Source organism: Aplidium turbinatum, chromosome 1 (assembly GCF_918807975.1).
Source record: "Aplidium turbinatum chromosome 1, kaAplTurb1.1, whole genome shotgun sequence".
NCBI classification, from domain to species: domain Eukaryota; kingdom Metazoa; phylum Chordata; class Ascidiacea; order Aplousobranchia; family Polyclinidae; genus Aplidium; species Aplidium turbinatum.
The window spans coordinates 27065158-27078606 of NC_137472.1; the positions used below are offsets into that span (position 1 = coordinate 27065158).

The 13449-nt window shown below is 36.0% G+C and overlaps 1 protein-coding gene across 6 annotated transcripts in view; it reads left to right on the plus strand.

The window, feature by feature from the left end:
• The window catches only part of LOC145771894 (laccase-like), a 47216-nt gene that overhangs the window by 28580 nt on the left and 5187 nt on the right, over nt 1-13449 (plus strand). For all 6 annotated transcript variants that reach the window (XM_082583668.1, XM_082583676.1, XM_082583683.1 and 3 more), the window contains exons 6-8: nt 5883-6020; nt 8575-8785; nt 11279-11535. In XM_082583668.1, coding sequence (XP_082439794.1) covers nt 5883-6020; nt 8575-8785; nt 11279-11535 — 606 coding nt within the window. The remainder of the gene's footprint in view (nt 1-5882; nt 6021-8574; nt 8786-11278; nt 11536-13449) is intronic.

Genomic DNA, 13449 nt, shown 5'->3' on the forward strand with positions numbered 1-13449 from the left:
CAGATTTTCCAAAATGATAAATAATACACAACTTACAAAATAGTCTTTATTCTACCATAACATGAATTATCAACATCAAAATTATACGAGTACGGAATTAAGTTCATGGTACACCCAGGTACCATTGGTCCTCAAATGGTTAAGTAGTTAGTTAGTACTGTAGTTGTCAAGAATCAGTAAGGATAGCATAAGCACTCTCTTTGGAAAACCAGAGGGTATACCATAATTGCTCGAAAAAGCAGAGAGTATACTGCGTATACCGCCGTATACCCTCAAATACAGCACTGCCTGTATCCAAATACAAAATCATCTTGGAAAAGGCCTACTTTGGGCAGCATGCAGGCATCATATTGGGGAGATAATACTGACGCATGTTTGGGAAGAACTCAAAATAGAAAGCAGCAGTGGACCCAACATTTCCATATTTCAACGCTTTAAAAGCAATTTTCAAACTCTTTCTGATAGCGCATCAAGTTGTTTTCATACATCAAAATCGCACGAGGAAATTGATCTGCTTGCCAGCAAGCGGGAAGAATTGTCTGAGCTGATAAATCAGATGAAGCTCCATCCAGAATCATCCAAATTTTTAAGAAACGACTAATTAGAACTTTTGAATTTGTATCAATTGTACTTAAACATTGAGCCACCTACCAGTAAGGATATGTCTCTCCAAAGACCTGGTGCCTTACACAGAGTCAGGTGGATGAGCAAACTTATATATTCACTGAAAATTGTGCTCTTACAAGACGAAATTCATAAATTGCCCCAAAAAAATGCCATCATGAAAGCATCTCAACTCGAAAAGTTAAGAGGTTTCTACAATTTACAGTTTATTTCTATGTATCATGGTGGTTTACATATGTTGAGGCGAAAAAGAAAGTTGATGCTTTCAGAGTCGTTAATGATGCCGCTGAGCGAGGCGTCAAGTTGGCCCATGACTTCTTGTCAACTTCAAACCTTGAAGAACGCTACCAAAACATTCTCCAAGTAGTCGAAAATGCGAGGAAGGTATTACCTAATCAACGTACTCGACAACTACAGTCTGAGGGCACATGGTTTTTAACCATGTAATTGTCAAAGTACTGACTGTATAACTCCATAAAGTGTTGTCAGCTTACACAACGTTGCAATCAGCATTATTTGCAGCCTGTCATAGCATACCAGTAGTCTATTATGCTGCATTTTACTTTGTAATTAGATACTAGATAGTTGTGTGTTATTAATTGCCATTTTACCTTTCCATTTCACTATTATTGCAAGCGTTAAAATAAATGTAGGCCTCCATAAATTTTACGCTATTGTGATTTTGTTGTTAAGTAGTGAATGTCTGGACTCTAAGCATTGTGCTTTGTGTTTATCTTTCTGTGTTACGTTTTTACTGACTATGTTTAGTGCGTAAAGATCCAAATTTTTGTTTTTGAGTCCAAGTTCCGTACAAACATAGCTGAGATTTTGATCTTCAAAGACCAAAAAGTTTTCAATAAACAAAAACGATTAGTTAATGATTTTCCTTTTGATTCTTCAAATGCTGTAGTAATTTCATCTCAATAAGCATTTTCTTTACATGGATCCTTTTTTATAATGCATAAAACCTCATATTTTTAGGCATTTTTCATAAATTGTTGAACATATACAATTGACACATGGTCTGTACGATTGTAAATTAGTAAGTAAGTTCACCAGAAAGTGTTCGAAGTTCAAATACTCCGTAACTGAGAAGAAATGTCTGAGTTTTGATGATCTAGAGAGGGTTTTACTATTGAAATTGTGAAAATTTACCTTTAACAACTTTAAACCTAATCTGCACGTCCAAATTTTATCAAAACTTATTGAAATTTCTCACACATGCTTTTTTTACTAAGTGTCACATATAAAAAAAAGTTCAGGTGTATCGGATGCAATTTTAATTTTTGAGGGGCGCCTGTGGCACCCTAATGTACGTTGAGCAAAGTTTACATAATAATAATGTAATATGTAAGACTTTCCAACGGCACTCTGGAGGTCGTATCGTTTGGCGCAATTGCATATTCCATCTAAAATATCAAGGACTTTTTGGGGATTCTATGTTGTAAGATGTTCATTTGATGTGCCAATTTAAATTTTAGTTTGTTTTGTTTTTCGCAAAGTTTAAGTTTGCAAGTAAAATAATAATGGCTTTTGGCCAAAGATCCTGTTATACAAAAATCCTAACGACTGTATAATGAGACTACCTCCACGATGTAGTTGGAAAATCTTACATATTGTAAGTTACATAATTATTGCATAAATTGTGCTTAACATACATATCTAATCTCCGGCAAAACAAGCCAAAAAGATGTCTAGATGCAAATACTGCTTATTTTACACACTTCTGTACGTGGGAAAATGACAGATTTGTCATGGCTATGATTGTAACAATTAAAAGTCTTAGAAATTTTCCCAAATAGCAACATGTTTGGCCGTGTTCTAGTAGGCCGTGCCATTGCCTGAACCATGCATCGACGGCCTCAGATGAATAATTAGACCAAATATTCCTATTACATATATGTTGCATGGATGATTGTTTCTGTCTTGTCGTTAAATTGTTTCAGATGAGTTTGTCTTTGTCTGCCAGGCGCCCACTTTTCAAAAATTTTACCAGTTAAAGAGAGATGTTCCAGTTTTGGCTTTCCTATTAGGCCTACGTGGCCGAAAAATTTATATTATCTGGTTTTTATCAGGGAGTCGAACCGTTTGATTTTTCCGGTTCGGGTCCGGTTCTGGTTCAAAGATTGTTTCAAAATTTGGTTCAGTTCCGGTTTGGGTTCGAAGAAACTTAAGAGTTCCGGTTTAGCTCCGGTTCAACAGCAATGATTTGTGGTTCGGGTACGGTTCGGTTTCGACAAAAATAGTCTCAACACCGGTTTTATAAGTTCCGGTTCGGGTCCGATAAAATTATGCCTAGGCCTACTATTGAAATCCAACACTGGTAGCCTACCAAGGTTTAGAATAATAACACATGTAACTCCAGTCAATGAAGCAATGTCAGCACTTTATTAGGCCTTGCCTAATATCAAGAACCATCGAAATAACGAACACAGCACGAAGTAACATCCGTTTATGAAACAACGCTCACAAGCAACATCACCTCATTAGACCTAGCCAAACGCCAAGAAATAGGCCTACCGGCTACACACACTTAATAACACACGTTACTGCTGAAATAAGTTGTTGCAGCGAATGATCAGCACGGCTTCCAAATTTTTTCGTCATGTTCGTTCGCAATGGTGAGAGAATGAATTTTAAACCAGAAAATGCTCGCTAATAATTCATCCGTACAATGTGGCCTCCAAGATAACAACATGCTACGTACAACTTCACTTACCACAATGCGAACAATGACGTAATGCTGGAGTGAACCGCTTTTTTCAACCGGTTCGGGTTCGGTTAGGGTTTAAGCTAACTCGAATTTTCGGTTCAGTTCCGGTTAAGGTTCAGACAAAATCGCACCAAAACCGGTTTACAAAAATCCGGTTCGGGTTCGGTTCGACTCCCTGGTTTTTATATTTTTTACAGAGATCCGGTTTGGTTCACTTGGTGTAAAACTTCTTTATTTGTCTTCTTTGCAAAGCCATGAAATACGTTGCATTCTACGGAAGCACCACATTTCAAAAGCATTAATTTTTCAGCCGTTTTTGTTGAGATATTCCAGGTTTCAGAGTTGTAATAAAACACAGCATAAACATAGCAGTTTAAAACTCTAGACCTCGTCTTAAAGGAGATTGACCATTGTTTCTGTTTTTTTTTGTTTTTTTATGTAGTTCCATGCTAAATATCTTGCTTTTCTTACACACAATATCTAAGATGTTATGCAGTTTTACGTCCGAGTCAGCTATCAAAACGGTGTCGTCAGCATATCGTATGTGGTTAATGTTAATTAGCATTAGGCCATGCTTTTTGTTAAAAAACAAACACCTTTAAACTGCTTCCTTTTTTACTAAATTTTTGTCTAGTTTCTATGGGAAGATTTTATTTGTGCTATTAAGCATTTACAAGTTTCACTTGATTATATAAATGTTTTTTGCACCGTTTACTCATCTGGCAACATTGATACTGTTGTCTGCACTATTAAAACGTTCGGAGGTCTGCTGCCAGATGAACCGCTCCAAACAAAAATACAGCATCTATACAAAAAGAGGCAGCATATGTTTTTGTATTTAATACATTTGTTTATAGGCTACTTAGACCCTGGACAATTATTTGTCTGGTTAATTTGCTACAATAAACCATTTTACATGACCAAAGTGGGCTATAAAGTCCTTTTTCTTTAGCACCGCTATTCTAAAATATTTAAACTCTGTGATCTTTGTGCATTCGCAGTTTGTGTATTTTTTCGCTGTTTTGTTTTGGATATGGACAGCTTTGTCTGACACAAATAAATAATAATACTAAACATCTAAAGTTATAGGTTAAAGAGAGCAAATATTTTTTAGAATTTACAAAACAGAATTGTGAACGAAGTTCAGTCATTTTTTTTATCATATGTCAATATAAAGTTTAAAGTATATACCGAAGTTGACGCAATTATTATAACCAACACATTTTTTTTTTAATTTTTGAAATGGCAACGCTGATCGAGTTTGATCAAAACTTCATATCAACTTTTCTTGGACACGTCACACACATCATATTAGCAGTGGCTTAATGTTAATAATTGCCATTAATTAAATTGTAGGCTACAGTACGGGTGTTAAAAATTGCATCTATCCAATGAGTAAATTTCAATTTTAAAGTGATCTTGATCTTATTGTTCTTCAAGATCAAGAAAACACAAAAAAAGTGATCTTAGATGAAGATCAAGATTACTTTTGATCTTCAAGATCAAGCTCATGCCCATCTCTGGCCATAGAAAAAGATGCCGTTTTGGACTTGTGTTGTTACGATCAGGGCAGTAACCCTTTTTGCGACTCGATATTTCGGGATCCCTGGCCTAAAAAATCAAAAAGTATGACATTATTTTTTGAAAAGCACTGGTTTTATGCATTCGATCAATACACATTCAAGTATTATTTCATTTAGTATACAATGTTTGCGTCTGCAAAATTTCTGTTTGGGTGAAGCATTAATTTCAAAAGGGTAAATGCTCCATAGATGCTGAGGCTGGCATAGAAGCTTAATTCTGATATGACTGATTGCATGGTCTGACCTACTGGCTACTGTACGTGTTTATAGCAGGATTTTTTAAACTTTTGAGGCTGCCCCCCTTGACGTCACTTGTAAAACTTTGGGCCCTTTTTTAGTTTAAGTTATAAATCAAAATAGGCTACATAAGGTTGACATGTTTTGGATTTTTTAAAACAAACAAAATTTAGTTTATATTTTTTATCATACACCGATCAAAGATTAATTGGAATATAATCTACTTTTCCTCGCATTAATGGGAAGGATGCAGCAACGTTTTTGAAGCCAGCAGTTTAATTCGTTGCCACTTTCATGATGATGATTACGTAATTTAAGGTGAAAAGTAACCGCTCACTTGGCCAACCTTTAAAATATTCTGTGTTTTAGTTTTTCTTGCCTTCAACCGCACTGCGGTATACTATATATAGCCTAACTGTAAATTTTATTTTGTATGTTATTTGTTCTGGTCTGAGGATGCGCATTGTCATGTTACGCGAAACGTCAGTGAGATAATCAATCAACTATTTGTCGTTGCTTTCATTTTCACTTTCATCAGATGAACGTTGCAACTAGTGTTACAAACCATAATTGTTCTGATGCACACGCAAACTTTTCAGTATTCATTAAAGTTGGTTGTTCGGTTAGAAGTGTTCAAGATTATACATAGACATAAACAAAAAATCAGTTTACATGAGTGTTGATGTTGGCTTTGGATTCAATTATTTATTTCATTTCTTTTTCAGATTGAATGAAGACACATCTGTAGGGGTCACCCTTGCTGATTGGTTGACAGACCCAATAAATAACATCGATCATTTCGCAACGAATGGACAGATCTTTCCAACTTTGACCATACCGACAGGTCAACGCAAGCGGTTCAGGTTGGTCTGATGTAGGGTTTTCGATATTCCGGATTTTCATGAGACAAGGTAAACAAAAAAAATCTAATTCGAAAAATCTAACCCGGGAAAACAACCAAAGAGAATTTAAACTGCACGCACTCAATGATACAAAAGGCAAAAACAACTGAGCTAACATTGTTCATTTGTCTTGTAACAACTACGTGATGAACTCAGAGCATTTACAGGTTTGTCACTTTATCGTGAGATAAATTTAGTGACAATACAGCAGAAAAATCGATTCTGTCTCAACTGATGTTGCTGGAATACTCAGAAGCTCGAAATGGCGCTGCAAGTTACTGTTTAAAAATACTTGTAATTTTTTTGCGAACTCCGAGAAACGGAAAATTTAAACAGTTACTAAATCCAGTAAATTCCCAAAACTGGGATCCGGTTTGAAAACCCTGATGTCACAGAACTTCTGTAGAGAATTTGATTTAACATCGACAGTAAAAAAAAGTAAAACCACTCTGCTGAGAATCTATAAAATCTATGGTGAGTGTTCTGTAGGCTACTTCTGTTCGCTCACTCGGCTGCAAAGGTGCAAAGGAGAGTTAATTTTCTTTCATTGTTCTTGACGCTGCATGAAGTAATAATAAGAAAACGTTGAAGGATCTTGGCCTTAAGAGCAAAAAACAATGTTTTTAAATGAGTTTCAAGCTTCTATCAGGTTTCCAAAAGTTATTGTTAGTAAATTAGTATCGTAGTTTTGCCAAGGTTCGATCTACTGTAAAAAAATTAACTTTTATGCAACAGACAACTTCGGATTGGGAGGTTGCAGTGAGCAATCCGAGGCGTCGATGGCATGTTTATCTGCAAGTGTATACCTTTGCTGCAATAGGCTGAACTTGGTAGAATCGAAAATTGTTGATGATATTTTCTTTCATCTCATCAAATAATTTCACATAGAATGAATAATTTAAGTTTTGTTTGTAAACTTTATGCCGAACCTTACTATAATTGCAGAGCAAACAGAAGACAGTAAGATAGACATATCTGAACATAATTATGTCGAAAGCAACAGGCCTACAGCAGACATTTTAGCTTCTAAGGGTCAATCAGCTTTAAAAAGTGCCCCTACGGTGTAAACAGGCTATGTATTTTTAAAACCTTTGTAATTACTGAAGATGAAAGTTTTTTGATGTCATATCTTACTTTCTCCAATAGTTGTAAACTTGTAAGCGTTATAATTGTGCAGAGGTTTAGGTTTTTATGAAAGGCCGATTTAGAACACCCTGAATGCAGCAAAACTGCTGATGACGTAGCTATGCTTCAATGACACAGAAGTAGCTTATGAGTGTCAAGGAATTGGTTTATTCGTGAGTCCGAATTGCAAAATTTAGGAATTACAGAATTTAGGAACAATTCTGCCAAACATAACATCTATTTATCTAATCTACTGTGTGTAAAACTTGTTTGTGCATGGGGAAGCCAGAAAATTTGAAAAAGGGATTTCTGACGGCTGGCGGGCGAAGCCCGACGGCATGTTGGCCTTAAACGACACCCAGCGGCGGGGGTCTGGGGGCCCTCCCCCAGAAAATTTTGAAAAAATACTTTGAATTTGATGCATTCTAAAAGCATTTTCAACAAAAATGTGGGTACGAATATTCCTGTAAAAAGGTGCTATCCTGTGGCATAGCAAAAGGATAAGATCATGTTTTCTTCGGCATTTTTCGGAAATAAAGCTAAGTCTCTCTGTTTTCTTGTTGCTAATTCCTGGCTGAGATATTTGAATGTTTGGTATTGGCAAAACTCGCTCTTTTAACGCAGTTTCGTTTAAAATTAGGCAAACTTTGTTTTAGAGACATAAAGAGACTGAAAGCATCATTCATAATATCGTGACGTCACACGATGCCAAGGGGGGTTGAAATTCCCAACCCCCCCTCCTTGGCTGCGCCACTGTGCGAAGGTATATAAAGAACTTCCAGATTTAAAGAAAAAAAACATATGATTACGTAATTTAAAATACCAAGATTTCAACAACAATTTTAGAACAACATTTTTGTGAATTCATTCTAACATTTCGTCATAGAGTGCATTAAGGCCATGTTGGATCACGTTTGCATTACAATAACTTGAAACCGAAGTATTTTTACCAGTTGCGGCTAGTGAATTTACTCTATGATATAATGTTTTGCTGAAACGAAGCCGCCCAGCAGTCATTATTAACAAAATCTCCCGAGAAAGCTACTGTGGGTTATTGAATGGAAAGCAATTTATCAAGCAGGTCATTTTTGTTCACCCCACATGAGTTTTTAAAGAACGCAAATAGTATAGGAGAAAAACATTATAAAAAGTTGTGCACAACAACGGTTCATCAGAGGTCTCTATAATTGCAACGTTTTGCACTAGCAAGCAACGACGAGATCAAATCCAAATTGTAAAAAATCTGCTTGCTTGAACATTTTGTCTCTTATTGTAATTTCCACATGCTGGGTGTGGGTATAAATATTTATTTTTGGTGACTAAGCTAAAAAGGCTTGAAACATTATCCATCTAATGAAGATTTTCTAATATTTATTTCTACTCTGATTAGATTAGTTCACGCAGGCGGAGACCGAACCTTGGAGCTTCTAATCACAGAAAGAGGTGGAACGACACCAACAGATGCTTGTGAAGTATGGGAAATTGCTTTTGATGGGGTTTATTTAGACCAAGCAAGAAAGCCGAGGCTAGGAAAGAGCTTTTTGGTCCCAGCATCTAAAGTCGATTGGATTGTCGTGTGCAAAACTAGTGGTGATTATCAAGTAAGAACTTTCGTAACTATTATGTGCAACCAAGGCCAGATGTGATGTGCTATTATGATGGCAAGCTAAAAATCACTAAAACAAAATGCAAACTCCAAATTAAAAAAGTAAAAGGTTGACGAATTTTGGGAAATAATTAGAAAAAATTGAATTTTTGCAATATGGCGACAACTATTATACCCTATTCCATATAAAATAGAATTCGCCTAGAGATGAATTTAAACAGCCTCAACAATATTTAGTAGAAATACGAACCGTCTGATGATCCTACTTTAAGGCAGGGGCTCCGGACACTTCCTGAGACTGGGGGGTAATTTAAGCACGGCGAGAATGATGTTTTGACATCAACAGGAGGCTTATTCGATTATCGCATCACATATACTTCTGGGAGGTCGCCCCCAGACCCTCTTCGCATTACTGAAAGCTTCAGTTTCTTATACAGCGTCTTAGGCGACATGTTTCGCGCTGAAGACGCAAAATTTTTGCTTTTCAGCACGATTTAAAATCAAAAAATTATTTCAACGAATCTGAAATCGCGAGCAAAAACTCTTTAACATTTTCCACATTTATTGAAGTTTTGAGACAATTTTGACGAAGAGGGGACGTTGGAAAAAATGCCTCTGAGTATCCTTCCTTGACTTAAGTCCTCCAAATTTGCACTTCAGACCGTAAAAGGTTAGATTTAAAAGGTGAAAAGCGTTAAGGTCAAAGCTAGGCCTACATTCATCTCAGAAAAAAATCAAATTAAAGCTAAAATGCATTAACTTTTACAACAACTGAAAATAGAGAGACATCTTGATCGATACTACAGGAAGGCCTACCATCTGCGCCGTGTAAGAAATAACACTTAGCAAAAAATGGAATTTTACAAATAATAATATTATTTAAAAATAAATAGCAATTTTACTTGACTCAGCAAATAGCTGTCCCTTGGCTCAGCTATCCCTTGCAATCAATTTTAAAAGCCACCCATCGTCTCGCCATCAGCAAAATCGCATGGCATGGCAAAACCATCAAGCCCCGCTGGTTCAAACAAAGGCGAAGAGAAGCTTTCTCCGCGAAAAAAGCCGCCGAGTTACAACGATTCAACGCCGAAAGACATTGAAACAGTGCAACTGTAGTAGATTTTGTTTGTGAGTGGTAAAAAAGCGAAATTAAACAGTTTGTAGCAGTGAGAAATTATGACGTCACACATACCGCATTCTGATGCGTATATTTTTGACAGGATACATAGTTTGACGTTGTCTTGCGAGTCGGAGTTTCCAAGCAAAAACTCAAAAGTTGTGCAACAAAATAAAAAAATGAAAATAAAACACAAAAGTAAAAAAATATCAAAAATGAAATTTTTATCTCTACATTAGTGGAGGGGTAATTTTGCATTAGTTACCCCCACTCCAATTGGTGGGGGGTAATCACCCCCTGGCCTCCTCTAACGGAGCCCATGCTTTAAGGCAGTGATGCTTCTTAAACTTTTTTAGTTTTGTTCACCCCTAGCATCTATCTCCAGATTTCATTCACCCTTGTCTCATGATATGGTAAAACTATCTCGTCTATATATAACAAAATATTTTTATTAAATATTTTTATTTGATATTTATAAAAAAATATTGAAATTTATAAAAAACAATTAGTTTTGATTAAAAATTGATAATCTTAAGAATTTACTTTGTTTTTGGAAATTCTCACCTGTTCACTGAACAGGTTGAACACCCGGAATATCCGCTCTGCTCGCAAGCTATCATCCTTTTCTGACGGTTCACCCTAATTCACCCCTTTTGGTTGGTTCACCCCTGAAAAAATTTCATTCACCCTGGGGTGAACCATTCACCTGTTTAAGAAGCACTGCTTTAAGGTATATAACAAACAGTTAAGTTTTTTGAACGGTAGCGACTGTATTTTATGCAACTATTCATCTTTATGATAATTAACAAAATCCAAGTATTACAGTTTGCTGGTTAGTTCAGTAAAAGTGCTATCAAACGATCCTCGATGGTTGGCTTACAGCATGTAAAGCAGGTTGCTATGATTATTTCCTAATGTTTGAGGCTTGCTCTGTAGTTTCATCGAGTTTGCATTTGTTAGAATTATGATGTTATAAACTTTTACGTTCTATGTGCAGTTACCACATAGCGCACATCCACCACAGGTTTTGGAATAGATGGCTTATTTGTTAGTAATTATGAGTTTACGGCAATTTTTTTTTTTTTTTGCAAACTTAAGAACTTTTAATTAGGTTTTGTTTTATCATTTCTGTCATAATTTTGACCAGTGATATCGAAGTTAAAGATTTAAGAAGTCACAAATAACCTTGCTTAGTGTAGGCTACATGAAAGGAAATATGCTGTGTGTACGTATACGATTTACTGCACAGAAAAACATTATTGGTAACAATTTTATTTTCAGGTGTTCTTTATAGAAAGATTGCAGCAAAAGAACAGTTCATCAAGCGAATCGACATCTCTAAGCTACTTTTTTTATTTTATGTTTGCGTAGATTCGATCTGTGCCGGAGAAAGAGGACAAATGTTCCATTGGAGAGTTTATTCGTCATAATGGAACCTTAGTCAACATTAAAGTTAACGGCAGTACAAAAATACCATCAGCTCAAGACACAGCTCTTCCAAAGAGATCCTATATTTCCGGAGACTTTCGATATCTTCATCCCAGTCAAATTGTTGGTGGTTTTGTCGTTGAGGCAAACACACGTCAACATTTAAACAGGGATGATTTCAGCGGATCAGAAGATTACAGGTAGGTCTGGTATCTTGCTGCGTCGAAATTGTCTCTGATATAAAGATTTTTATCACTTTAAACGTATCAATCACTTTATTCAACATAAAGTTAGATGTTTAGAGTTAAAGCTCAGATCACCACAAAATACTGTAATCAATCATGGAAAATCATGAAATTTTCTTTTAAAAATTTACATAAAATTTCGTAAAAAAAACACGCACGTGTTTCGTCAAGAATGCTACAGCTTATGGCCGTGTTTACCGCCCTCGTGCTTAAGGCCACGTCTGGTTAGGGGCCCCCTCATTTTAGTCTGTCTAATGTTTGTTGACTGTTTAAAAAAAAAAAAAATTACTGCAGAAGCTCAATAATCAATAGCTAATTAAATCATGCAAGGTCGTATTTACTGTTTTTCAAACCTCCGACTGGGGGCCTATACCTCTGCCTAGGGGCCCACTCATGCTTAGCTTGTGCTGCGTTTTTCGGCTTGTAATTTTACATGTAGCCTACCCGTCCTACCGGTAACATTTAATACGTATGTTTTTCCATTTTGTAAAATTTTCTCGTTTGCTCTGCTTGCTCAACCACATTTTGTTCACCTCGGCGATATTGAGCATGCATTGTAGTTGGGGATTAAGGGAGTGAAAAGTTTTTTGTATCTCAAAAAAACAAAATGATGCAATATTCTAAAGTAAGCACTGCTCACTAACATAGGCTAGTTAATTACCAATTAAATTTATAAATCCCAGTGTTAATCGAGATAGCTTATGAAGTGAACATGTTATCGGCGAAGATGGGGACACTTCAAATAAATTTTCAAAGTTCTAGACTGCTGAAAGACTACACCACTTTCAAGGCTATACAAACTTTTAAGAAACAAATTGAAATTCTTTTGTAGTCGTGAATGATTTTTTTTTAAAGGTTAACCTAAATTTTAATGAAAAACTTCTACCCCAAGCCAATTTTATTTTGATAAATTTGATTACGTAGCCTACAAAGCATGCAACTCGATAAAAAAGAAAAACATTATTGCTCATAAAAATGCCTAAAAGTGACCAAAACAGGAAAACATTTGTCAAACTTTTTTGAGGAGCAAGCCCCCCACACCCCCTTTCAGTTTTTCTTTTTCGGACATTAAATCTTGCTTTTATTCATTTATTGTTCATTTATGTTATAAATTTTGCTTTTTAAAACTCTGGTCCTTCCCTAACTTTTTACAGATCCGCTACTGCATTGCCGGCATACCCTATTAACTGTTGTTTTCTAGAAAATCTTAAAAGTTGTTTACTCTTTGCTAAAAAAGGCAGAGATGTACGTATAGGCCGCAAATTCTACGCCGCAGACATGCGGCATAAACTTTTTGTTTGCGCTAACGCTTGCGGCCACATTTTTTTTGGATAGTTGTCGCTTGAGGCTACGCCGTAAAGTTTTCGCGTTTTTTTAGCGCATAGCGTCAACGCATACTTTTTAATGTCTCAGTTGTTGTTTGCATTTTTTTTTATCAAATATTCCAAATTTTGAATAAGTTGAAAGAATGTTTTCAATGGGCAAAGACGTATTGAAACCAAAAGGCAGCAAACTGTCAGATGAACACTTTCAGATGCTTGTGTTTCTTCGTGGAAATTCAAAATAAAACTTATTTGTTTCGAGTGGTTTATACCGTGTGAATGTTTGGCACCTAGCAAACAAAATGAGTTTACGCTAGTGTATGCACTGACGCTGACGCCGCCAACATTTTTTTACAAGTTACGTTGACGCATACGGCGTATGGTTTTTCGAACGTTTGCGTTTACGCTGACGGCGTCAATATTTTTTGTATGCGCGTACATCACTGAAAAAAGGTGAATGCAAATTTTTTCTCCACATTGAAAGAGTTTGCGGCTCTAAACGCTTTCTGGGTCTATTTTTAAGATCAATCATTAAATATAATGAATT